The 26,098-nt window shown below is 39.8% G+C and overlaps 1 protein-coding gene across 7 annotated transcripts in view; it reads left to right on the top strand.

Moving 5' to 3' along the window:
* Window positions 1-26,098, top strand: part of CSMD3 (CUB and Sushi multiple domains 3) — a 2,085,767-nt gene that overhangs the window by 1,808,765 nt on the left and 250,904 nt on the right. For 4 of the 7 annotated variants that reach the window (XM_073679790.1, XM_073679788.1, XM_073679787.1 and 1 more), the window contains 3 exons: window positions 9,922-10,110; window positions 10,238-10,384; window positions 13,334-13,369. In XM_073679790.1, coding sequence (XP_073535891.1) covers window positions 9,922-10,110; window positions 10,238-10,384; window positions 13,334-13,369 — 372 coding nt within the window. The remainder of the gene's footprint in view (window positions 1-9,921; window positions 10,111-10,237; window positions 10,385-13,333; window positions 13,370-26,098) is intronic. The other 3 variants (XM_073679791.1, XM_073679789.1, XM_073679785.1) reach the window with 1 other exon arrangement.

The raw sequence follows: 26,098 nt of genomic DNA, 5'->3' as shown, positions 1-26,098 counted from the left end.
ATTGTAGAAGACATTTTGTCTTAGGAGCTACAAAAGTTTTTTTTAATTGGTGCATCTCTGAAGTAATATGAACCACAAGAGCTGTAGAGGATGAGTTACATTAATGGCTTTAGGACCACAATGCCTTTATTGCTTGTAGGGACTCTACCTGTCCTCATACATCATCCTTGAGTGCAAGTTTTTCTTGTGTTTTTCACAAATGTTAAAGAAGACCTATCACTTGGCCAAAAGTAGCAAAATTTTGGCTCTTATTTTATTCCTTTTGCTCTCCAGAGGATTTTGTTTTTTATTGTTTTAAAATCCACTATATGGTTCAAGAGATACAGGAGTTTTAAATTGGTGGTCATTTTTATGTTCTTTACTAAGGGGGCATGGTTATAGAATTTTATGGGGATTTGTATTTAGGTGGTCCTGCATAGTTACCCTCTCAGTAACGCCGACTTGGTAATCTCCATAAACAGTAGCACCAAATAAGCAGAACCACATCTCTGGAACTGTGTAATGGATTTTAAAACAATAAACATGAGAATGCTCAGGGGAGCAGCGGGAATAGAATAAGGGCAAAATCTAGATGCTTTTTACGTGCTGATAGGTCCTATTTAAAGGGATTATCTCATGTTTATTAATGATTCTAATTGCAAAGTGCTGGTAAAAACTAGCAACATTGCATTTTACTTCTAATTAAAATTCTTCTCTATTCTTAAAAGGGCTGTCCACTACTCGTACAATCCCTTCTGAATCCCTATGTTTCCCCGTTGTAAAATAATAACTCTTATACTCACCTTTGGTGCCGTTCCAGTGGTGTAAGCACTGATTCTCCCGGGGATTGCGTGACATTTTCTCAAGGGATCCTTGCAGCTAATCAGCTCTGGTTTCACTCTCCCCACCTTCATATTTATCACATATATATATAAAGGAAGTAAAAGAGCAGCAGTGCTCACTTCCTTCAGATGTATGTGATATGTCCGAAGGTGGGGAGAGTGAAGCTGATTGGCTTCAGGGATTGTGTGACATAACAATATCATGCAATCCCTGGGAGAGCCAGTTCCAACACCGCTTGAACGGCATCGAACTTTCTGGTCTGAACTTTCAGACTTGAGGAGCACACCCCATTTCTTCTCCAGCTCTGTGGGCCAATATAGGAAGCCAAAAAAAAACAGGAAGATAGCTTACCAACACTACTGGTTCGAGAGCTGTCTGATTGGGTATAAATTCTCCACAGAGAATAGAGAATTCTTACAGTCATCATAGCAATATGGAAGGTGCTGTTCAGTGATATTTTAAGGAATTGAACAGTTTATGAAAATTTGGGATTCTTAAAATGGATGTTTTATCAGAGACAATTGTTTTAAAAATGCATCCACTGGGATAATTCCCTGCTTTAGTTTTTTGTCTGGCCTATGAAAAGAGGGTTGTTGATCTACTATATGGGTACAATTGGATACTTTTTTTTACAATACAGATATATTAATGGTTTATTCCTATATTTGCCTTTCATGACCAAGATGGGAATAACTGCTTCTAGGTCATGGCCACCAGGACTGTTTTAAAAAAATCGACGAGTGCATCTGTTCAATGCCGTTTGTAGAACTTCTGTAAAAATCAATGGGAGTTATGGAAGCAACATAGGAAAGCAAGTTATGCTGTTGATGTAACTCCCAAGCTGTAGAAATGGAGTAGATTGCTGAGCTAAGCTGCTTCTGTAACTCCCATTGATTTCTATATAAGTTATGTGAGCAGCACAGTACAGCAGTGCTTAGCTGTTTTCATACCCTCAGCTCTAATGTCCGGTTCCTCAAAGCAGTTATTCCCATTCCAGCCAATCAGAGAATGAAATAAAGCTGGAGTTTGCAAATATCATTGGATTAATTTAAGAATAAGTTTGGCATATATTGAACAGACTTAAAGAAAAAAACTGAAATACACAATGGCTACGATCAAGTGTAGATTGAGCCTAAATTTGGCCCATTTTCTGGCTTTAGGCTTAAAGGGTTGTTCTCACCTTCTTTTTTCAGGAGTACATCAGTTCTCAGCCTCCCAGCCTCAATCTTGCTTCCTTGCTTGGAGAGCAGTGTGCTCCTAAAGATTGAGAGCTTGTGCAGACGATCATATTTTTGTTCTGAGTGCGATCTGGCAAAACTTCGGATCGTACTCGGACCAATGCTATTCTTTGAAGCCCTACACATGTCCGATTTTTCCTCGGACAGTCTCTAAATGCTCAATTTGCATCCGGAAATCAGATCTCACATGGCCATGCAAGTCAGTGAGTCCATTGGAAAAATCAGACTGCACTCAAATGACATCTGAGAGCAGTATGAATTCCATGGCATTACTGAATGGAGAAGATGGAGACGTTTTTTTCTCCATCTTTTCATCATCCAAGAAAATTGAATCACACTATGATCAGACTCTGATCTGAGTTAATTAGTGTGTGATTGTAATTATTGCCCCAATTCTCTCAGTTGAGGGAATATACGGTTGTCTTCACGTAGCCTAACAGAAAGGACTAGTGGCATCATCACGCAGCTGGCCTAAAATGTAGATTTAAATCTGCTGCATGAAAGAAACCCAGGACACTGAGGCTTATCAGATCTAGCTTCAGAACAGTGCATGCATGTTCTAAAAGACAGTGCTTTCTCCTTGTATAGGAACCTGGCTACTCTGAAACTGCAGAGGTGGCCGGAAAGTTAAGTAATGATTAGTGTTGAGCCACCCCCGTAGTGTTCGGGTTTGGTTCGGTTCGTCGAACACCGGGATGTTCGTGGAACTGTTAGTCGAACACCGTCGAACACGTCGAACACCGTTAAAACCAATGGCAGGCAAACAAAAACACATAGAAACACATAGAAAACACCTTCAAAGGGGTCCAAAAGCTGACAAACTGCTCAGAAGACACTCTCTTTAAAAAAAACGGTCGGCAATTCAGCAGCGGCATACACCGGTACCCGACAATTTAGAACAGAAAGAATAGAGTATCACACATAGATTAGATAGATAGAAACATGTCAGTCACATATATAAGAAGTACAGTGACAGTGTTGCTTACTGTACTTGTCATTTAGTGTTAAAGTCATTTAGTGTATTTAAAAAAATATTAGTGTTTTCATGCACCGTCTCTTTAAAAAAGCCGCGGCAATTCAGCATCGGTACCCGACAATTTATAACAGAAAGAATAGAGCATCACACATAGATTAGATACATAGAAACATGTCAGTCACATATATAAGAAGTAAAGTGATAGTGTTGATTACTGTACTTGTCATTTAGTGTCAAAATAAAGGATTTATTTAAAAAAAAATTGGCGTGGGGTTCATCGTAATTTTAGTCTCTAGCGGAGGTTAAGCAGATGGCTGGGGCAGATGTTTGAAGCCTGGGAAGGGGGTAATACCCACGGAGCTTCCCAGGCTACTAATATCAGCCCCCAGCTGAATACTTAGCCTTTCTGGCACTTCGCCTCGCTCTTCCCACTGCACTGTAGCAGTGGCAGTGGGGTAATAGGGCTGGGGTTGATGTTAGCTTATAATGCCAGCTGACATCAAGCCCAGGTTAGTAATGGAGAGGAGTCTATAAGACACCCCCATTACTAACCCCATAGTCAAAGTTAAAAAAGACACAAACACCCAGAATAAAGTCCTTTAATTGAAATAAAAATACAATTCTTTATTGTTCTAAATTAAACCATACTTACAATCACGCTCATTCCAGCTGAAGCAAATGTCTTCTGCAATAAATGTAAAATAATAAAGCAACATCATCCTTACCTTTCCATGGTTCCCATGACAGCTTCAGCTCTGCTACATTGACATGACAGGCTGGATCGCAGCCGAAAGCTGTCATCCAGCTTGCCATGCCGCAGACACTGAGAAGCGCAGGCATGCTTGTTCTCCTCAGTGTCTCGCTGTGACGGCATAAAGATGAGCCGAGGTCATGTCCAATGAACTCAGCTCACCTCATGCACGTCACTGACAGTGTGGGAAAATTCTCCTGCGCTTGCTGTCAGCGTGAGAGAATTCTCCTGCTGAAGCGCTGCGCGCAGGAGAATTTCCCCATGCTGTCAGTGACGTGCATGAGGTGAGCTCATGTCCAATGAACTAAGCTCACTTTATGCACGTCACTGACAGCGTGGGAGAATTCTCCTGCGCTCAGCGCTTGAGCAGGAGAATTCTCCCACGCTGGGATGGCATTGAGATGACAGGCTGGATCACAGCTGAGCGCTGCCATCCAGCTTGTCATCCTTCAGAGACACTGCAGAGCACAAGCATGCCTGTGCTCTGCAGTGTCTATGAAGTATGGCATGCTGGATGGCAGCGCTCATCTGCCATCCAGCCTGTCATCTCAATGCCATCCCAGCGTGGGAGAATTCTCCTGCTGAAGCGCTGAGCGCAGGAGAATTTTCCCACGCTGTCAGTGACGTGCATGAGGTAAGCTCATGTCCAATGAACTCAGCTCACCTCATGCACGTCACTGACAGCGTGGGAGAATTGCCTGCGCTCTGCAGTGTCTATGAAGGATGGCATGCTGGATGGCAGCCGTCAGCTGCCATCCAGCCTGCCATCTCAATGCCATCCCAGTGTGGGAGAATTCTCCTGCTCAAGGGCTGAGCTCAGGAGAATTTTCCCACGCTGTCAGTGACGTGCATGAGGTGAGCTGAGCTCATTGGACATGACCTCGGCTCATCTGGATGCCGTCACAGCGAGACACTGAGGAGCGCAAGCATGCCTGCGCTTCTCAGTGTCTGTGGCTTGGCAAACTGGATGGCAGCATGTCAGTGTAGCAGAGCTGAAGCTGTCGTGGGAACCATGAAAAGGTAAGGATGAGGTTGCTTTATTATTTTACTTTTATTGGAGGAGATCGTTGGCTTCAGCTGGAATGGGCGTGATGGTAAGTATGGTTTAATTTAGAACATTAAAAAATTGTGTGTTTATTTCAATTAAAGGACTTTATTCTGGGTGTTGTGTTTTTTTAAATACTTTACTAGAAATTCATGGCGGTCATGTCTAATATTGGCGTGACCCCATGAATTTTGGGCTTAGGGCCAGCTGATAATGCCAAGCTGGCCCTAACCCCTTTATTACCCAGTGAGCTACCGCACCAGGGCCCTGGATGAGTTGGGTACAGCGCCAGAAGATGGCGCTTCTATGAATGCGCCATTTTCTGGGGTGGCTGCCGACTGCAATTTGCAGCGGGGGGGGGGGTTCAGAAAGCTTGGGCCTCCCTGCGCTGCGGATTCCAGCCCCCAGCTGCCTAGTTGTACCTGGCTGGACACAAAAATAGGGCGAAGCCCCACATATTTTTTTTTTTAATTATTTCATGAAATTCATGAAATAATTTAAAAAAAGGGCTTCCCTATATTGTTGTGTCCGGCCAGGTACAAATAGGCAGCTGGTGGTTGGGGGCAGCCCATTCCTGCCTGCTGTACCTGGCTGGAAACAAAAATAGGGCGAAGCCCCACGGCAATTTTTTTTAAATTATTTCATGAAATTCATGAAATAATTAAAAAAAGGGCTTCCCTGTATTTTTGTTTCCAGACAGGTACAAATAGGCATCTGGGGGTTGGGGGAAGCCCGTTCCAAACAGCTGTACCTGGATAGACACAAAAATATGGTGAAGGCCACGCCAAATTTTTGGTGAAAAATTCAACGTGGCTTCAGCTGGAATGGGCGTGATGGTAAGTAAGGTTTAATTTAGAACAATAAAGAATTGTGTGTTTATTTCAATTAAAGGACTTTATTCTGGGTGTTTGTGTTTTTTTTAACTTTGACTATGGGGTTAGTAACGGGGGTGTCTTATAGACGCCTCTCCATTACTAACCTGGGCTTGATGTCAGCTGGCATTATAAGCTAACATCAACCCCAGCCCTATTACCCCACTGCCACCGCTACAGGGCAGTGGGAAGAGCGAGGCTAAGTGCCAGAATTGGCGCATCCTATTAATGCGCCATTTCTGGGGCAGCTGACAGCTGGTGTTTCTAGCCTGGGAGGGGGCCAATATTCATGGCACCCTTCCTGGGCTATTAATATCAGCCTCCAGCTGTCTGCCTAGCCTTTACTAGCTATTAAAATTGGTTGGGACCCCACGTCATTTTTTGGGGGTCCCCCCTTTTAATAGCTAGTAAAGGCTAGGTATTCAGCTGGGGGCTGATCTTGGTAGCCTGGGATGCTCCGTGGGTATTACCTCCTTCCCAGGCTTCAAACATCTGCCCCAGCCGTCTGCTTAACCTCCGCTAGAGACTAAAATTACGGGGAACCTGACGCCAATTTTTTTTTTAATAAATCCTTTATTTTAACACTAAATGACAAGTACAGTAATCAACACTATCACTGTACTTCTTATATATGTGACTGACATGTTTCTATGTATCTAATCTATGTGTGATGCTCTTTTCTTTCTGTTATAAATTGTCGGGTACCGATGCTGATTTGCCGGCCGGCTTTTTTAAAGAGACGGTGCATGAAAACACTAATATTTTTTTAAATAAATCCTTTAACACTAAATGACAAATACTGTAAGCAACACTGTCACTGTACTTCTTATATATGTGACTGACATGTTTCTATGTATCTAATCTATGTGTGATGCTCTTTTCTTTCTGTTATAAATTGTCGGGTACCGATGCTGATTTGCCGGCCGGCTTTTTTAAAGAGACGGTGCATGAAAACACTAATATTTTTTTAAATAAATCCTTTAACACTAAATGACAAATACTGTAAGCAACACTGTCACTGTACTTCTTATATATGTGACTGACATGTTTCTATCTATCTAATCTATGTGTGATACTCTATTCTTTCTGTTCTAAATTGTTGGGTACCGGTGTGTGCCGCTGCTGAATTGCCGGCTTTTCATGTTTCACTGTGAGCACTGTTCCCATCGATTTGGGCAACCACTGTAATGCCACAACCACCATGGCTGTGGCATTACAGTGAGTGGCAGACAATCCCTGCATGATTGGTGCTCTAAATAGCGCCAGACATGCAGGACACGCTTTTGGTGCACGAACAGTTATCGAACATAACTTCGAACAGCCAAATTTTTTGCAAATCGTTCGCGTTGGTTGAACGACTCGAACACCGCCCAAAACAGCTCGAATTTGAGATTGGCGAACAGTTCTAGTCGAAAACCGCTCATCTCTAGTAATGATCAATAAACTATACATTTAGAAATCTCTACGTTCTTGATGACAGAGAGAATTTTGAATAAGGAGTAAATTGCATAGTAGTTTGTTTTGCAATTTTAACCATTTAATACACACATGTCAAACTCTGGCCCATGGGCCAAAACAGCCACCTCTATGTGGGGCCATTATTCTATTTGAAGGACTATGTGGGGCTCTTTATTCTGTATGGTGAACTATGTGGGGTCCATTATTCTGTATGGAGGACTATGTGGAGCTTATTATTCTGTATGGAGGACTATGTTGGGCCTATTACACTGTATGGAGTACTATGTGGGGCCCATTATTCTGTACTAGATGGTGGCCCGATTCTAACGCATCGGGTATTCTAGAATATGTATGCGGTCGACCGGGCGCGACTAATCAGCGAAGCAGTGTTTAAATGGGTTGTGCACTACTTTAAATTTACCCCCCAATGTATCCCCCCGGGGCCCCTAATGAATTTTGTAATTACATCATGTTGTCAATACTACTTGCGACAACATCGCTGACCACGCACAGCCTGCATGTAATTCCCCTGGCTGCAGCCGCCTCTTGCTTCCGCTTACATCACGACTATTTGCGGCTGCAGCCAGGGGTCTCCTGTTCCGCGTTCCATGGTGAATGAAACGTGACAGAAGTATGTCACACTGTGACTGATAGAACGTGTTCACTGAACGTGAAGCAAGTACATCACACTCTGACTGTGTTTAGTAAACGTGACTGAACTATGTCGCACTGTGACTGACAGAACGTATTCATTAAACGTGACAGAAGTACATCACACACTGTGACTGACAGCACATATTCAGTACGTCATGGGCAGTTGGTGAGTCACATGACCACATGGGCGGAGTCAGCCCTGCTATCTCCCGACTTGTTCTGAAATCCCGTGTTGCTGATTGGCCGCGGCTGGACCAATCAGCGACGCGGGATTTCCTGGACGGACAGACAGACGGAATAAGCCGATTATATAGTAGATGGAGGACTATGTGGGCCCCAATATTCTGTATGGAGAACTATGTGGGGTCTATTATTCTATATGAAAGACTATGTGGGGCCTATTGTTATGTATTGAGGACTATGTAGGGCCTATTATACTGTGTGGAGGACTATGTGGGGCCATTATACTGTATGGAGGACTATGTGGGGCTCATTATTCTGTATAAAGGACTATGTAGGGCCCATTATTCTGTATGGAGGACTATGTGGGGTCCATTATACTCTATAGAGGACCATGTGGAGCCTTTTATTCTGTATGGAGGACTATGTGGAGCTCATTATTCTGTATAAAGGACTATGTAGTGCCCATTATTTTGTATAAAGGACTATGTAGAGCTCATTATTCTGTATAAAGTACTATGCAGGGCCCATTATTCTGTATGGAGCACTATGTGGGGTACATTATACTGTATGAAGAACTACAGTGGGGAAAAAAGTATTTAGTCAGCCACCAATTGTGCAAGTTCTCCCACTTAAAAAGATGAGAGAGGCATGTAATTGACATCATAGGTAGAAATTCAAATTTTAGTGGAAAATAAGTATTTGGTCAATAACAAAAGTTCATCTCAATACTTTGTTATATATCCTTTGTTGGCAATGACAGAGGTCAAACATTTTTTGTAAGTCTTCACTAGGTTGGCACACACTGTTGCTGGTATGTTGGCCCATTCCTCCATGCAGATCTCCTCTAGAGCAGTGATGTTTTGGAGCTGTCACTGGGCAACACGGACTTTCAACTCCCTCCAAAGGTTTTCTATAGGGTTTAGATCTGGAGACTGGCTAGGCTACTCCAGGACCTTGAAAGGCTTCTTACGAAGCCACTCCTTTGTTGCCCTGGCGGTGTGCTTGAGATAATTGTCATGCTGAAAGACCCAGCCACGTTTTCATCTTCAATGCCCTTGCTGATAGAAGGAGATTTGCACTCAAAATCCCAAGATAAATGGCCCCATTCATTCTTTCATTTCATTAAACTGTAGGAAGGACTATGTGGCGCCCGTTATTCTGAATGGAGGACTATGTGTGGCCCTTTATTCCGTATGGAGGACTATGTGGGGCTCAGTATTCTGTATGGACGACTATGTGGCGTCAGTATTCTGTATGGAGGACTATATGGGGCCCATTATTTCATGTGGAGGACTATGTGGGGTCCATTATTCTGTATTGAGGACTATGTGGGGCCCCCTATACTGTATGGAGGATGATGTGGGGCCCATTATTCTGTACACTGGTTGGCCCGCGACTTTGTCCAAATTTTTCATATTAACCCTCTGTGTATTTGAGTTTGACATCCATTTAATAAGATGAGACAACCAATTTAGTAAACGTGTGCATCAGATGTTGTCTACCCCCTCTCTTGGTGAACCACTTCTAATTTTTCGAAATTTTAATGGCTGTATAGAAGAAAACCAAAAAAAATGTTATGACATGAATGGATTAATCTGACGTAGACTAATTAATAAATATGTGCCAATATATCGAAGATAAAAACAAACCAGAATTGCTTCATATCAAGGCAGAACAGATTTCTATTGTCGATTATACATAAACATGGCTGCGGGGCAAAGGAGAAAGTCGTAAAGAAAAGACAATTTATAGAGAAAAAAAGTTGCAGGAGGTTATTTATAATCCTATAAATTTAAGCCGCCTGCAGGTGGAAATCCTTCATGGATTTGTTATTATTCATTTTTAATAGAAGTATATAAAGCAGCTGCAGTCAGAGATAAACCTTCCCTTTATGAAGACTGAATATTCACTGTCTTTTGCAGTGCTTTGCCCGGCCAATGAAATGCGTCTGGACTCGACAGGTATCATACTAAGTCCTGGATATCCTGACAGCTACCCAAACCTTCAGATGTGTGCGTGGAGCATTAGTGTGGAAAAGGGATACAATATAACCTTAATCTTCGAATTCTTTCATACTGAAAAGGAGTTTGACGTGCTTGAAGCCTTTGACGGTAATGAAACATTATGTCATTGAATATAATTTGATGCTTTTGTTCTTTTGATGGCATTTTGTACAATGCACTTGTCTTTTCTCTGAATGTTTCACACGTTCTAATCTGCAAATTTCATTTGGAACAGGACCGAACAGTCACTATCCGCTACTTATTTCCTTAAGTGGGGATTATTCCTCTAGTTTTAATATAACCAGTAGTGGTCATGAAGTTTTTTTACGCTGGTCAGCAGATCACGGGACCAACAAGAAAGGATTCAGGATCCGATACATAGGTAAGATATTTCTATCATTTTTATTGAATATGTTCTTTGTTTTTATTTACATTTTTATGAGTTTGAATTTATATAATCTTTAAAATATCAGCTTTTATAGATTTTCTATTGATTTAATAGACATTTTATTGATTTATTTTATTATATCACAAAAGATCAAGGCTTAAAATCATCTTAAGATCGTTTTTTTTACCTTTTTAGTTAAAAGTGTTTTCGTATCATATCAACGAGATATGCCACAAAAATCTAATAGGTGTAGAGACCTACAGCAATATAGAATTTGGGTGGCCCCCCGACTGTGATGAGGTGGCTATCAACTATCTGCTACATACTGTATGTCAGGCACCTCTCCATTCATTTTCTACCTAGATGTGATGGTCAGCAGATGCTACACCAGACAGTTCTGTACATAAGCGCTGTTACGATAAGCTCTATGAGACACTAGTGGCATATCCTGTGGATATTCCTTGCATGTCTTATGTGGGAAACCCCTTTAAATAGGGCTGATAAAATCAAGGTAACATTGGCATAAACTGGGTCATTGTCTAAAGGTAACATGCCAATACATAATAAATAAAGTAACAAGTGTATAAAAATTAATATAGAAATAGTGATCACCCCTACAATGTCCTGCCGATAGAGTGCAGATTATGTGTTGGACCCCTTCTTGTCTTTGCTTCTACGCTGCCAGCAATTCATTCTGCGCAGGCATGTGAACATTGCAGCCAATTTCCAGTCTCAGTGGTCACATTCTATTTACAAGCTCATAAGCAAAGAATAGAGGAGTGCTGATGGCAAATTTGCATTGATTGGAGAAGCAGGTAAAAAGGGGAGTACTAGTGATGTGTGATGTGCTCGGTGAAGGTGTTATCTGATCATGCTCAGGTGCTAACTGAGTAGCTCAAAAACTATATTCGTGTTGCCACGGATGCATGTCTCGCGACTGTTAGACAGCCACAACACATACAGGGATTGCCTAACAAACAGGAAATCCCTGCATATGTTGTGGCTGTCTACCAGCTGCGGCGACTCGAATATAGTTTTCGAGCACACCGAAGCTACTTGGTTAGCACCCGAGAGTGCTCGGAAAACACCTTATAGGAGCACGTTCACGCATCACTAGTGAGTACTATTATTTTGTTTCTATTTTTTTAGTAAATTTGATTTTTTTTTTCAGAATTTTAAGACTTGTAAAGATTAAAGTCATCATTTATGATGAACATACTAAATATATATATATTTTTTTTCCATTACGACCAGTGATTTGATGACAATTCTCAGTCTTTCGTCCATAGATTTCCAATATAACTTGGGGAAAAAAATTCCTTCCTGACTCCATAAATCGGAGCATAAAACAATTGCTATGCGATGCAATGATTTATAGGATAGCACTCGGACCAATGTTACAGTGCAGTCAGTGCAGATCTTTTTTTTCTTTCTCATGCTAATTTGGCATGAGAAAAAAAATGCAGAATGTTGCGAGTGGCTCCGCAAATTGGATCACGCCCACCCATTCAAGTATATGGGTGCATGTAAAACATCGGACGCACTCGGATATCATCCGAGTGCAATCCGACATCCGAAAACCAAGACAATGGAGAAGATGGAGAAATTAAGTTCTCCATCTTCTCCTCATCTATGATACGATTCTCTCGTGTGAAAGAATCAGATCAAAGTAAACTAAAACTCTGATCAGAGTTTAAGCCGAGTGTCATTAGCATAGTTGACCCGAATATCTCGCATGAGAGAATGAATGCTCGTGTGACCCCAGCCTAAGTCTTTAAAGAAGCACTCCTCTCATCAAAGTTTTTATCCTCTTTTATATTGCAATCATCTTATTATGTATCACTGCGCACCTACAATTACTAATTTTGCCTGTCTACCCTGTTAAGTTTCCTCTTTTCCATTTGATCTATGACACCACATGATTATAAAACCGACTAGCTGAATCCTTCTAAGCTCTAAGTAGAAGCAGGAAGTCTGTTTTTCCTCCATGAATCATCATTAAAAATAAATTTCTAAATCACTGCAAAATCCTTGGCAGCCCAGCTCCATCCCCTCTTCAACTCCTACCTTACGCACCCCTGCCATGGGGACTTTTCAGTGAAGTAGAATTGTAGATCTAATGATTACTCATGCAGAAAAAAATACTCCCAAAAGTGCTTTAGTATGCTGTGTGGTCTCTCTAGATCCCAGAGTGTAATAAACATATATATAAAAAAATTATATACAGTATACTCACCAGCCCTCGCTTGTCCTCCCATGTAACCCTACTCTTGTCCTGTCATCCTCTTCTGTTCAGTCACTGCCTGATCTCATCAAAGGTATTATAGGTTTCATAACGTCATCTGGGTGAGATTGCACTGGTGACCGGACAGAAGAAGACAATTGGACCAGAGTTGGACTATGTGGCTAGATAGTTGAGAGCCAGGTGGATATAATTTTTTTTAAAAACCTTGATTCCTTAATACTGTAAAATGGTGACTGCCATTTTGCTTGATTTGCCAAAAATTAATAGCAAGAAAATTAAAATAAAATGCTAATTTTTCATAACATTTAAAAGGAAATTTGATTTGTTTTGAAAGAATTTGCTCATCTCTTCCTATCACTATTGACTGATGTAAGAAAATGCCATATTTACTGACATTATAAAGCAGCTCATATTTGCTAAGTTTATATATAGCACAATATACACAATATATGGGGGGGTTGTAATTCTCATTGCATACAGATGTGTCCAGTCTTACTTTTCCATGAATTTTGTTTAAAGACTTTAGTTTCTCACATTACAAATTCAAGAAATTGTGGCGACATGCCAACAAAATCCTCAACAGGCTGCAATTCACCTCCCATCCACTAGCTGGCCATACATAGACACATATAGCATAAACTTTTCCAGACAGATTATCAGGAAATCATGTTTTGTTTTTTTTTGTTTTTTTTTATAAGCTGGTCTCGTGACACTCGTCTCAGCCAAGAGGAAAGGTAAGGAAGGACACATCTGTACCTCTGACATACACTGTGTGAACAGAGCCTTAGGCAGAGAAAGTCTAACGCGTAGACGACTATGAAGCAGCTGTACATCTTGTATTTTATCAATCAGAATGGCTTCAAAAATGTTTTCCACAATATTATTAATAGCTGATATCAAGCCAACATATGCTTATGTTCTGTTTTTAATGAATGCAAGGCCACTGTGGGCGCAGTATTAGTGCCATCACATATGGTACTTTGGATGGAGAGAAAATATGGCAGCTAACTTTTCTATTAATATGCAAGTTAAGATTCACCCCTGGGTTCTACCCAACACTATAAAAAGAAGCTATAATTATAATCTAGTTTCCTTCTGTATACTTAGCTATTTGCTTTGCCCGTGTAATCCAAAATTACTTCAAACTTAATAGGCATCTGGAAAAGTCACATGCATTAAGTGTCACTATGATGAGATATTATCATCTGCCAAGGGATAATGGATGGAAATAACCAAACAATTGTAAATAAACAGGCACAGACTTAAATGAACTCAAAAGTATGCTAATGAAGGAAGTCAGTATAGATGTAGCACATATGTACAGTAGTTACAGAAATTACTTACTCAGTTCATGCAGGGTGTAAAGTTAGCAATTATCTGTAATTACCACTTACCATATTTCTACAGTACCACTTAGTATTGTTTGGGAAGACAGCCAGCAGGGATCCAGACACTTAAATATGGATTATTCTCTTGCTTAATGGTGTATGGGATAGGAGTAATTTTGTAAATATTTAGCCAAAATGTTATATTATTTTACATATGCAGTGTATATATATCAAAGTAAGATCCTTCCGCCGCCGAGGACAGAAGCAGAATGCAGGCACCTCAGTCACTTCTCCCGGAGCTTCTATCAACGCCAAGGATTCGGGACATCTTCAGAAGGTGGTGGTGATAAATGCTGTGGCAAATGACCACCCCACCGCCACTTGGTGACATCCTGTTCCACACAGGGTGATAGACGCTACGGAGACATGAGTGTAGCCCCAGCTTTCTGATGATGCCTCGTTTGAGAGGACCCGTAAAATATGGACTAGAAAGCACATACAAGTGTGTATCTACAGTATATACAGTATACATCCATTCTACTCCATATTTTACTTTTTATTTATACTGGAAGTGCTGCTTGGGCTATAAAGCCCAATTCTAAAGCCCAGTTAAAATTATCTAAGAAAACCAAGGGGTGATTACAAAGAGCATCTCTCACCTTACAGAATTCAACTGTAAGGTTAAAAAGGTGGACTGATAATTAACATGTCCTTTATAAATATTTATTTTACATACTAAGCACTTTTGTAATATTCTTTTTTACACAATGACCTACACATCTCCCTATCCAGCTAATCCCTAAATGTGTTTTTTTACTTCACTTCCCATTATGTTTCGTTTGAGAGGATTCTAAAATGAGGCATTATCAGGAGGCTGGGGCTGCACTCACTTCCCCACAGTGGAACAGGATGTCATCAGTGGAGACACTGCAGTCACTTTACTCAGCAACTGTCACTGCTGCTCTCTTAAGATGTCCTGAATCCATGACACTGATAGAAGCTATACGAGAACTGACCAAGTCTCCAGTACTATGTTTCTGTCCTTGCCAGCTGCAGCTTCTTGCTATATAAGAAGACATCATCAGGAGGTGATGATAAAAGCAAAGTAAGTGACACCAGCATCACCACCTGATGATAATTCACTTAAGGGTGGTGATAGAAGCTGTTGATCAGTAGTGTCACTCATCCTGCTTCTATCACTGCTCCCTGATGAGATCTCCTTTCACAGTAAGATGCTGCGGCGGCTGGGAGCAGGAGCAGAATGCCAGTGCATTAGTCACTTCTCACACAGTTTTTGTAAGCGCCATAGATTCAGGACATCATTAGAGGACGGTGATAAAAGAAACTGTGAGAAGTGACTGCAGCATTGTACCCTGTTGACATCCCGTTCCAAGCAGCATGATATACACTGCGGGGAAGTGAGTGCAGCCCCAGCCTCCTGATGAATTCTCATTTGCAAATCCTCTCAAACAGAGCGGCACAGGAAGAGGAATAAAAAAACACATTTAAGGATTAGCAGGATAGGGAAAATGTGGGATATTTTATAATTATGTAAATAAAAAAAAGTGCTTAGGGTTTTAAAATATTGGATATTTTAGGTATTGTATCACCCGATTTAGTTTATTTGAACGTCTTGAAGCTCTTAATGAAACTTCCAGAGACAGACTTTTCTCAAGCCACTTTGCTTAGCATGTCCCAAAGGAATCCAGGCTTTCACCTTAAAACCTTGATTTAGACATACAACCTAAGGTCCTGGATTACATTCATGGGCTGGCTGGCAAACAGTGAAGCTACTTAGCAAGCATCTGTCAGGTACACGTTGAGTATACCATTTTTGCTGTGCAGAATAGAGCTGCATCCACTGAAAAAGCATTTTGTGCTGTAATAATTTCTCTTCCAATGGGAGCATTTGGGCAATAGACGGTATTGTATCCCTATAGAAAGGCATCCATTGGAAACGTTTATTTGGAGAATTATCCATTGGTATCTTTCCTTCTAAAAGAGCATGGCTGGATGTTGTTTTTCTGGTCAGGTTACTTGATATTCTCTCTTATTTGATCTCAGTGTTTCACTCCTCATTTTGTCATAAAATAATAGGTTAGCTGCCTATCAACAAAATATTGGTAATTAGTAAACGTGACCACTTAAGTCATACACCTATGTAAAGACCAAGTCTGCCTCTTATTACTTGATGACATTACTGATTTGTTCTTAGAGAGAATAAATAGTTTATAAATATTTCAAAAATGCTAAATATAAATTATATTATATACATGTCCACATTTTCGAAACTTTTGTTGCCTCCAGCAAGCCCTGGAATATACCAATTAACATCAACATCTTAATATGTCAGTTTGTATTGTAGTTTCAGAAAATGTGACATTTAAGAAATGCATACAGAGCAACAGGTACATGTCAATTTATAACAAAAGCTTCTAAAAATTAATTTATTGACCATGACATCTGAATGGCAGTGGTCGTCACCGAATCTGTATCGGTGATAAGATATTAAATTGCCATGATGATGATGATGGACTGGGGGAAAAGACATAAAGACTCATGGCTGGCATTGAATATTTATTTGGTACTGTACATTGATAATAATGGGAAGATCTGACTCACCTATGATTTGCTCAATGACAATACGTATTCTATATATAATGGTAATTGCCCACTGAAGGAAGCCTATTCTGTCAGTTAGGAAAAATTCTTGAAATACTTCAAATTTTGGTTTATTTTCATGGAGAACAAGCAAAGGCATAAATTTAATCTCCTGGAAGCCAATGCAAACTAAATAAATAGGCTCTTTAACTACGCCATCACTCTTCTTATTTAAATAAGTTCGAAGGACTTTTAAGATCCCCTAAATTTCAAGGGCTAAATATAAGAAGTCTACTCCTATATGCGACCTCGAGAATGAGCACTTGGTTATCAAGGTCAGAACTGGTTTATCCTCCTACCAATGGAAGTTACATAATGCAGGAGGATGGAGGAAATTGTGGCTGAATGTGTCAGCACTACCATCAGACAATGGTGGTCCAGCAATAGTTTAGAACAGTGTTCCCTAACTCCAGTCCTCAAGACCTACCAGCAGGCCATGTTTTCAGGATTTCCTTAGTATTGCCCAGGTGATAATTGCATCACCTGCACAGGAGATAATTTCACCACCTGTGAAATAGTAAGGAAATCCTGAAAACATGACCTGTTGGTGGGCCTTGAGGACTGGAGTTGTAGAACACTGACTTAAAAGGTTTCTATTATTGATATTATTCAGAATGGATTTTCATCTGGCTTTTTTACAGGTACAACATTAGATACCTGTGGTAGAAAGGTTTACCTGTGTTGTAACTAAATGAGAATCCAGCCCAACATAAAAAAGCCTTTGGAATAAGAGGACAAAATACCTTTTCAACTAATACTGAATCCACCACTTTGTGACAGTAGTGCCAACACAATCTTCAAAAACTTTCTCCATTTTGTATTTATCTTCAGTAAGTAGTGTCTCTAGTGTGAAATTTCTACAGCTGCAACCACATCACAGTTAAGCTACATTAAAGCGCAATAGAGTGTTGTGGCACCCGCACATGGGTCATGTGAGGTCAATATTTTGCTTCTAAAGCTTCAAGATTTTTGCAGCAGTCCTACATTTTAAGCACTCTTTATGCTCTTTCTTCATACCATTGGAAGTAACCACACTAATAAAGTAGAAGGATCAATAAAACTCCCTCTATATCAATATCATATTGGTTCGGGTCTGACACCCGCTACCCTATTTTTCCCAATCACAGAGCTTCCTTAGTGGCCACATATGCACAGTGTACAGAGCTCCATACACACAATAATACTATTCTCAGTGAAGTGAATGGAAGTCGAGCTCCAGTTTCAGGGTCCATAAGCTATTTTTGTCAGGCCTCTACAAACAGCTGATTGGTGAGGGTGGTGAGTGTTCAGCTGTGGATATATCATTGATGCAAACTGTGCTGCCACACAGGAGACGAAGAGGTGAAGGGCACAATTTCCACCTCCAAAACATATCGAAATGAGGTATTGGACCGTAAAGGGGCCATATATTGTTCTTCCACAAGGGCCCTTTTTTACTGTGACCACCAGTGTGAGTGTCATACCCCCACCAATCTGATATTGATGATCTATTCAATGGTCATCAATGTAACAGTCATGGAAAATGCAAAAAAGAAAATCACTGAGCACTATCATCTTCCTCCCATAAATGCATGATGATATGAACAAGTTTGGTCCATGCACATAGCTTGGTGCTGAGATAATCAGCGGTGCGCTCTAATAATCCCAGAAAAACCACTGAAATTTCCAAGTAGTCGAAGTGAAGATGACGCCACTCACCGCATCAAGGAAAAATCTTCTTTATTATCTCATAGGAAGCAATAAAAATCAGGTGGTGAAGTATAAGCAAACAACTGCAAGCTATGGCTGTTTCATGTCTTCTAACACTTCTATAGGCCTTCAGAAGTGTCCGTAGATGCAAAACAGATGTAGTCTGCTGTTGTTTGCCTGTCCTTCCCCCTTCCTGATTTTTATTGCTTGCTTTGAAATAGTAAAGAATATCTAAGTCCAGGCCAACTGCTTGTAGGTCGAGTTGTATTTTTAGCTTTACTATTGGAAGCTATCAAACTCGTCTCCATTCAGTTCTTATTTACAGTCAACATACCCTCCTGAAATTGCATTACCAAAAAGTAAAAGTCATAGAATTATGGAAATAACAGTATGGATTTACATGTTAATGATATGCAAATGGTGAAAAAATAGAAACAGAGTTTTCAAAATATCTCCATTTATTCAATATTGAGTATGGGTACCATGTGCAGAAATCCGCTCACTTAAAGTCTTGGCTGCTATCAATTGTGTCTGAGGAATGTTGGATGCACTTGGTAAAATCATCAAGATCCGCTGCTGACAGATTCCTTTGCCATTGCCGACCAATGCAAATGTGCATTATGGGATAGAAGTTCTGAGACGTTACAAGCCATGGTAGCAAGTTTAGACCACGCATGCCGCTCACAGTAGCACGAGCAACATGCACCATGGTGTTGTCGTATTGAAAAATGATTCCTCATTCATAGCAGCCAAGGTGTGTAATTGCAAGTATGTTTGCATGTGGTGTTATACTCAATATTTGAGTATGAGTACTTGAGCTGAGATCTTTTGAAAATTTTGTTTCCATTTTTTAAGATTTTCAGATTAACATTATCGATTCTGTGATTTATATAATTCCGTGACTTTTCCTTCTTGACGTGCAATTTCAATGTTGAGGTGTACATATTAGTGATGAGCAAGCATGCTCGTCATTCGAGATTTACGAGCATGCTCGGGTGTTTTCCAAGCATCTTCAGAATGCTCGGGTGTTATGTTTGAGTCACTCCGTGCGCTTGATTTGCGACTGTTTAACAGCTTTAATACATGTGAGGCATGCCTGTTTCTTAGGCATTTCTCAAATGTACTAAAGCTGTTGAACAGTTGAAAATCATGAGCACGGAGTGACTCAAACATAACACCCGAGCACGTTGAAGATACTCGTCAAGCACCCGAGTATGCTCGCCGAAAGCGTTAACAGAACATACTCGCTCATCATTAATATATATATTTCGGAAGCATTATACGATCTCCATTACAAATTTATGTATTGTTGGAGTGTTTGCATTGGCTCTATTAATTTCTGGAAATAACGTTTCCCTCCTCATCGGCTTCTGCTAGGTTACAACAACAAACTAAGGTGTTACTCAACCTCCCCTGGTCTAATGTTGTCTCTGAGGCTGCCCTAGTATTTGTTGATAGGAAATAGGAGTGATATCACAAATAAAGCAGATGTTCCCAAAACAGCCAATCTCTGGACTCAGAATCTCTGCTAATGAAGATGCACAAGCTTTTGAGCACAGTGATTGACTGCTGGAGCCATGTGCACTGCAACCAAAAAGATTTACAATTTCCATTGTAAATGTTGCTATGAGCAGCATTTACAGCGGTGTGAAAAAGTGTTTACCCCCTTCCTGATTTCTTATTCTTTTGCATATTTGTCACATTTACAGTAAATGTTTCAGATCACAAAACAAATTTAAATATTAGACAAAGATAACACAAGTAAACACAAAATGCAGTTTTTAAGGAAAGGTCTTTATTATTAAGGGAAAAAGAAATCCAAAACTACACAGCCCTGTGTGAAAAGTGATAGCCTCCTAAACCTAATTACTAATTGGGCCACCATTAGCAGCAACAACTGAAATCAAGTGTTTGCGATAACTGCCAATGAGTCTTTTGCAACGCTCTGGAGGAATTTTAGCCCACTCATCTTTGCAAAATTGTTGTAATTCGGCCACATTGGAGGGTTTCCGAGCGTGAGCCTCTTTTTTAAGGTCATGCCATATCATCTCGATCGGATTAGGATTAAGGGCAGGACTTTTTCTAGGCCACTCCAAAGTGTTAATTTTGTTTTTCTTAAGCCATTCAGAGGTGGGCTAACTAGTGTGTTTTGGATCATTGTCCTACTGCATAACCCAAATGCACTTCAGCGTGAGGTCATGAACAGATGGCCAGATATTCTCATTCAGGATTTTTTAGTAGACAGTAGAATTCATGGTTCCATTTACCACAACAAATCTTCCAGGTCCTGAAGCAGCAAAACAGCCCCAGACCATGAAACTGCCACCACCATATTTTACTGTTAGTATGATGTTTCTTTTCTGAAATGCTGTGTTACTTCTACGCCAGATGTAATAGGACATACACCTTTCAAAAAGTTCACCTTTTCTCTCATCAGTCCACAGAGTATTCTCCCAAAAGTCTTGGCGATTATCAAGATGTTTTCTGGCAAAACTAATACAAGCATTTATGTTCGTTTTGCTCTGCAAAGTTTTTCGTCATGGAACTCTGCAAGGCATGCCATTTTTGCCCAGTCTCTTTCTTATGGCGGAGTCAAGAACACTGACCTTAACTGAGCCAAGTGAGGCCTGCAGTTCTTTGGATGCTGTTATGGGGTCTTGTTACCTCTAGGATGAGTCGTTGCTGTGCTTTTTTGTAATTTTGGTCGGCCAGCCACTCCTGGGAAGGTTCACCCCTGTTCCATGTTTTTGCCATTTGTGAATAAATGCTCTCTTTGTGGTCCGCTGGAGTAATAAAGCTTTAGACATTGCTTTATTTATTTATTTTATTTATTTATTTTACTCACTTATATAGCGCCATTAATTCCACAGCGCTTTACAGACATTATCATCACTGTCCCCATTGGGGTTCACAATCTGCATTCCGTATCAGTATGTCTTTGAAGTATGGAAGGAAACCGAAGAACCCGGAGGAAACCCATTAATTAAATATTTTAATTTAAAAACTGCATTTTGTGCTTACTTGTGTTATCTTTGTCTAATATTTAAATTTGTTTTGTGATCTGAAACATTTAAGTGTGACAAACATACAAAAGAATAAGAAATCAGGAAGGGGGCAAACAGTTTTTCACACTATTATACATTTGCAGGTCATGCAAGGTTTACTTTTGTGCTAGTAGAATTGGTTTTGATCAATCATAAATGATTAACATGATCTCCTGGAAACCTGAAAACCTTATCTATGATAGATCAGCATGGTTGAGCCTTTACCTAAGTCCATTCAATATTTTCAGTCTCCTGACTTATGTGGTAGAGCTGACCATATACTTTAAAGAAGCACTCCTCCCATCAAAGTTTTTTTCTCTTAATATATTGCAATCATCATATTATATTGCACTTTTTACTTACAATTGCTCATTTTGCTCTTCTACCCAGTAAATTATTCCCTTCTCTCTGCTCTATGTTGAAACAGGAAGTCTCTTGTCCCTGCATTTATCATCCCCCTCTTCAACTCCTGACCCAGCTGATACCTCCTCCCCCTACCAGGGACTTTTTGCTATGACTGATGACTCATACAGATAAGATGGACCTCTTGTTTCTACATAGAGCTTAGAAGGATTCAGCTAGTCACTTTTTAATTACGTTGTGTTATAAACCTAATAGAAAACAAAATAACTGGGTAGAGAGGCATAATGAGAAATTGTAAGTACACATTGCTATAGAATATGATGATTGTAATATATTAAGAGGATAAAAACTTTGATGGGAGTGCTTCCTTAATATTGGTCGAGCCTGCTGATTTTGGCAGAACCAGTTGACCAATTAAAGGATTTGTTGGTTTCCTGATTCCTCATCTAACATCCTATTTTTATGTTCTTTCTGGAGATAAGCAGCCACTAGAGATGCCTTAAGGCTTACTCTGTTATTACTTTGTTCTTGCTCTTCAGAACACATACACACTCAAGTGAATACATGTGTTTTGGGCAGAATCGAGCCAAAAGAACCAAAGAACCCTGGTCCAGTGGCTATGTTGTTAGTCCATGGCCACCAGACCAGAGCCCTCTTAGCTTCATACTACTTAAGTGCATAACCAATGCCTATCTTTATTAGTAAGTTTTGCATCATCATTAAGAAGAGTAGTTGGGGAGGTTCACCGGGCTTTGGACGGCTGGCCGGGCAAGTGCTAATAATGTGGTTACTTTACCAGGGTCCAGTGAATCTTATTACACACATCTAGTATTAGGGGTCAGCTGACGGATGAATGACAAGTATTGGACAGTTACTCTGGGCAGTCACAAAGAATAACCAATATTCACAGATTTGTGGCCCTAAATTGTTCATTTCTTTTTATTTCCTTAGTATGAAAACTGTTTTTTGAACCTGACTATAATTTACACCATTTCATCCTGGCTGTATTAAATCGGCTTGTTACTTTTTAATGTTATTTTCTTTCTTAGGTCTGTCACAACATTTCAGATGATTGTAGTCTCCAAGGAAACCTTACTTTGTTATGCAAAAACTCTCGAAATCTATCTATTGCACTTCATGGTTGACTTGTACAATCTTTCACATTAGAAAATAGTTCTCTTCTCAATATAATTGGATTAATCTCATGTGAATTGCATCAGAAATACTGCACAGCTGCTGTACCATCATAATAACCAGACATCTGTAATAACAAGATGTGCAATTTCATTTGAGGATATACAAGATACTAAAGTAACATCAGTAAAATTTATAGACATACAGTATAAGCTTATATAAAGTAATTTACCAACCGGGGATACATGAAGTCTAATTTTATATAAAAGTGCTAATATAAAAATATAAACATTAGTAGCTGAACTTCTATATTTAGAAATTAACTAGTTTTAGTTGCATTTTGATATATTTAATTGGTGCCAGACTAGCAATTATGTTTATCCAAGGGACTTTTGGCAGGTCTAAAGCATCAATTATAGGGGCAAAATACTTTTTTTCGGAAGGTGGGTTTCATCTAGAGATCATCAACTTTTTTGAAATTCAAATTCGCCGGACTAATACAATTTAAATAAAAAGTTACCATGAATTGCAATATTGTAAAGCCTCCAATTTCCCTAAAAATATGTATTTAACACTCTGAGGTCTCCTAGGACTGTAAACTCCTTAACACAAACACACGCTGAATAACACCTGAGTTGCCTCACCATAGAAAGGGATGGTAACTGTTAATACCAAATACCCATTTAAAAACATGGCACACTAAAACTGCTTTCATGTTTTTAATTTTAAAAATAGTCTAAAATGTATTGATCTTTGCCATGTGTCATCAGACAGACTGTTCTAAATCAAACTGATGTTGTCACCGTCAGAGGTAACATCACATCAGAGTGATTTGCCACATATACCATAACACCCTCCTGTTCCGTCCCACTAAAAATCCTGCCAAAGGTGAAAAAGACCAAATGTTGCCTGTGTTTGGTAGTATTATTGCCCAAATGCCTGGTGGCAAAATTGGTGGTAGTGCTTCAGCTTCTGCTAATGTCACCCACATACTTTGCTGTGGTATGTTTTCTTTAACACTTCCTCATCCATCATCATGGCCTCTTTTTACTTTTACCATACATTTTGTACAACACTTTAATTAATTTATGACAATCTTTTTAGCCCCAATTACTCAAACCTTGCCAAAAAGGTCATAATAAGACATGTTAGATAGGTGGGTAAATGTTCAGGAAACAAAATAAGGGAGCAAAATGCAGTATATGTCTGGTGTGTATGGTTGTCAAATTTGACTAGTAAAATAGTTGTGAAAAAAACAGACAAGTACAGTTAAAGGGGTATTCCCATCTCCAACATCATATCCCATTATGTAGTAGGTGTAATAATAATAATATCAGCAAATGCCTCCAATTAGAAATGTAGTATAGTTTTTGTAGGACCTTCGGTACCCATGGTTACGACCACTAGCAACTAGATAACTGTCACTATATCAATGGTCGTAACCATGGATACCTAAGGTCCTGAAATGCCTGCACATGAGGAAACAGACATAGAAATGCAGTATAAATTTTCTGATTCAATAATTGAAGGTATTTTCCAATATTATTACTATTACACCTACTACATATTGGGGTATAATAATAGGAGAAACAGAGTACGTATAGGCGTAAAAACAGTATAACTTTATTAAATGTCAAATATAAAAGCGGCCACTAAAGGTGGCGGCATAAAATAGACAATAGATTACAAAATGCGTGCTTTTCACCTTATTTACTTTCTTTTTTCTTCTTTTTGTTTTTTCATTTTGCGTTGCCAAGATACAACATATAAAAGAAAACATTCTGTGATCCACGTGTTGACCAAATTGGATCTTATGGGACTGGTGTTATATATCGGACATTTGGATATTCGCTACATTTTTGACAATATTGTCCGTTCTGATACAACTTCTACATTTGATTAAATTATTTCATGCTGTATCTTGTTATATTATACTTGAGATGTATGATGTCCCTTGTATCCTGATCCCTGTCTATTTTCCGTGGTCTGTTTTCCTTTGGTTAGTGGCAACTTTTTGTTTGGTGCTCAGTTTGCGGTGTGCATGCGCCGGAGGTACGCTGTTCTCTGCCCGGGCACGGCCGTCTTGTTCCTAGCCACGTACTTCCGGGGCACATACCATGTGCTTCCGCTATGTGCGTTGCTGGGTGACGGACGCTGCCCGCGCCGACGATGCCTGACGTCCGGCGCATGCGCCGCTTGGTACTGATCACTTCCTGATTTCCGGCCGCGTGACCTACGATGCGGTCACGTGACCGGTTATCAGCCTTTAAAAAGGTCCTGTTCCTATACACATTCATGCCTCTTGAGAAAGCCCTCTATTTAAGGGGCGAAACGCGCGTCGAGGCGCTATTGGGGCCACCTGGTATACTTTTGTTTCTCCTGGTCCTTGGCCTGTCTCTTACCTCTATTTATAATTGTGTCTGGTAAGCGATATTGGTACTTATATTGACATTGTATATTCATCTGTACACTTGTATGGAGTTGGGCATTTGTATGATGTGTACTATATCTTTTTGTGCTTGCCTCTTCCTTCCTCCTTCTCCTTGAGGAAGCTGTTCCCTAAGTATATATACTCTGTATACACATTACTATGTGCTGCATTTTGTAATCTATTGTCTATTTTATGCCGCCACCTTTAGTGGCCGCTTTTATATTTGACATTTAATAAAGTTATACTGTTTTTACGCCTATACGTACTCTGTTTCTCCTATTATTATATTTAATGTTGAGTAGGCTTGTGGTAATTATTAGCCATGTATTATTTAAACTGGCGCTTTGCCACGATTATTTAAAACATGAAGGCCCTTCTGTGTATATTTACATATTGGGGTAGAATGTTGGAGATGGGAATACCACTTTAAGTGTTAATGTTTTTAAAAGGAATCTGCCAGCAGGTGTTTGCTACGTCATCTGATAGCAGCATGATGTATGCAAAGAGATCCTGAAACAAATGATGTATCACTTAGTTTACTTGGAGCAGTTTGTCACACGCACACTTTGCAAGGTGACAGTTACATTTCTGTATTTAAGGAAAGTTCCTTTAAAAAAAAAAAATTACTTCAAAGATTGAGCAAGAAATGCAAAAACTCATTCACTTTTGACAAGGAACCGCACTTCTTTTAACTCAGACTTATTCCATTTTTTTCTGTAAAAAAGATTGTGCTGCCTGGCTGCTGCCTTTTAGTGCATTAAGAATGATAAAAATGTGAAATTGTAATTCAATTGAAGATCAGGTGCCAGCTAC

This window comes from Phyllobates terribilis, unplaced genomic scaffold (assembly GCF_046119375.1).
Source record: "Phyllobates terribilis strain yellow unplaced genomic scaffold, ASM4611937v1 Scaffold_4__5_contigs__length_816908805, whole genome shotgun sequence".
Taxonomy (NCBI): Eukaryota; Metazoa; Chordata; class Amphibia; order Anura; family Dendrobatidae; genus Phyllobates; species Phyllobates terribilis.
Note: the sequence above shows the minus strand (reverse complement) of the source record. Positions and strands in the feature narration are given on the sequence as shown.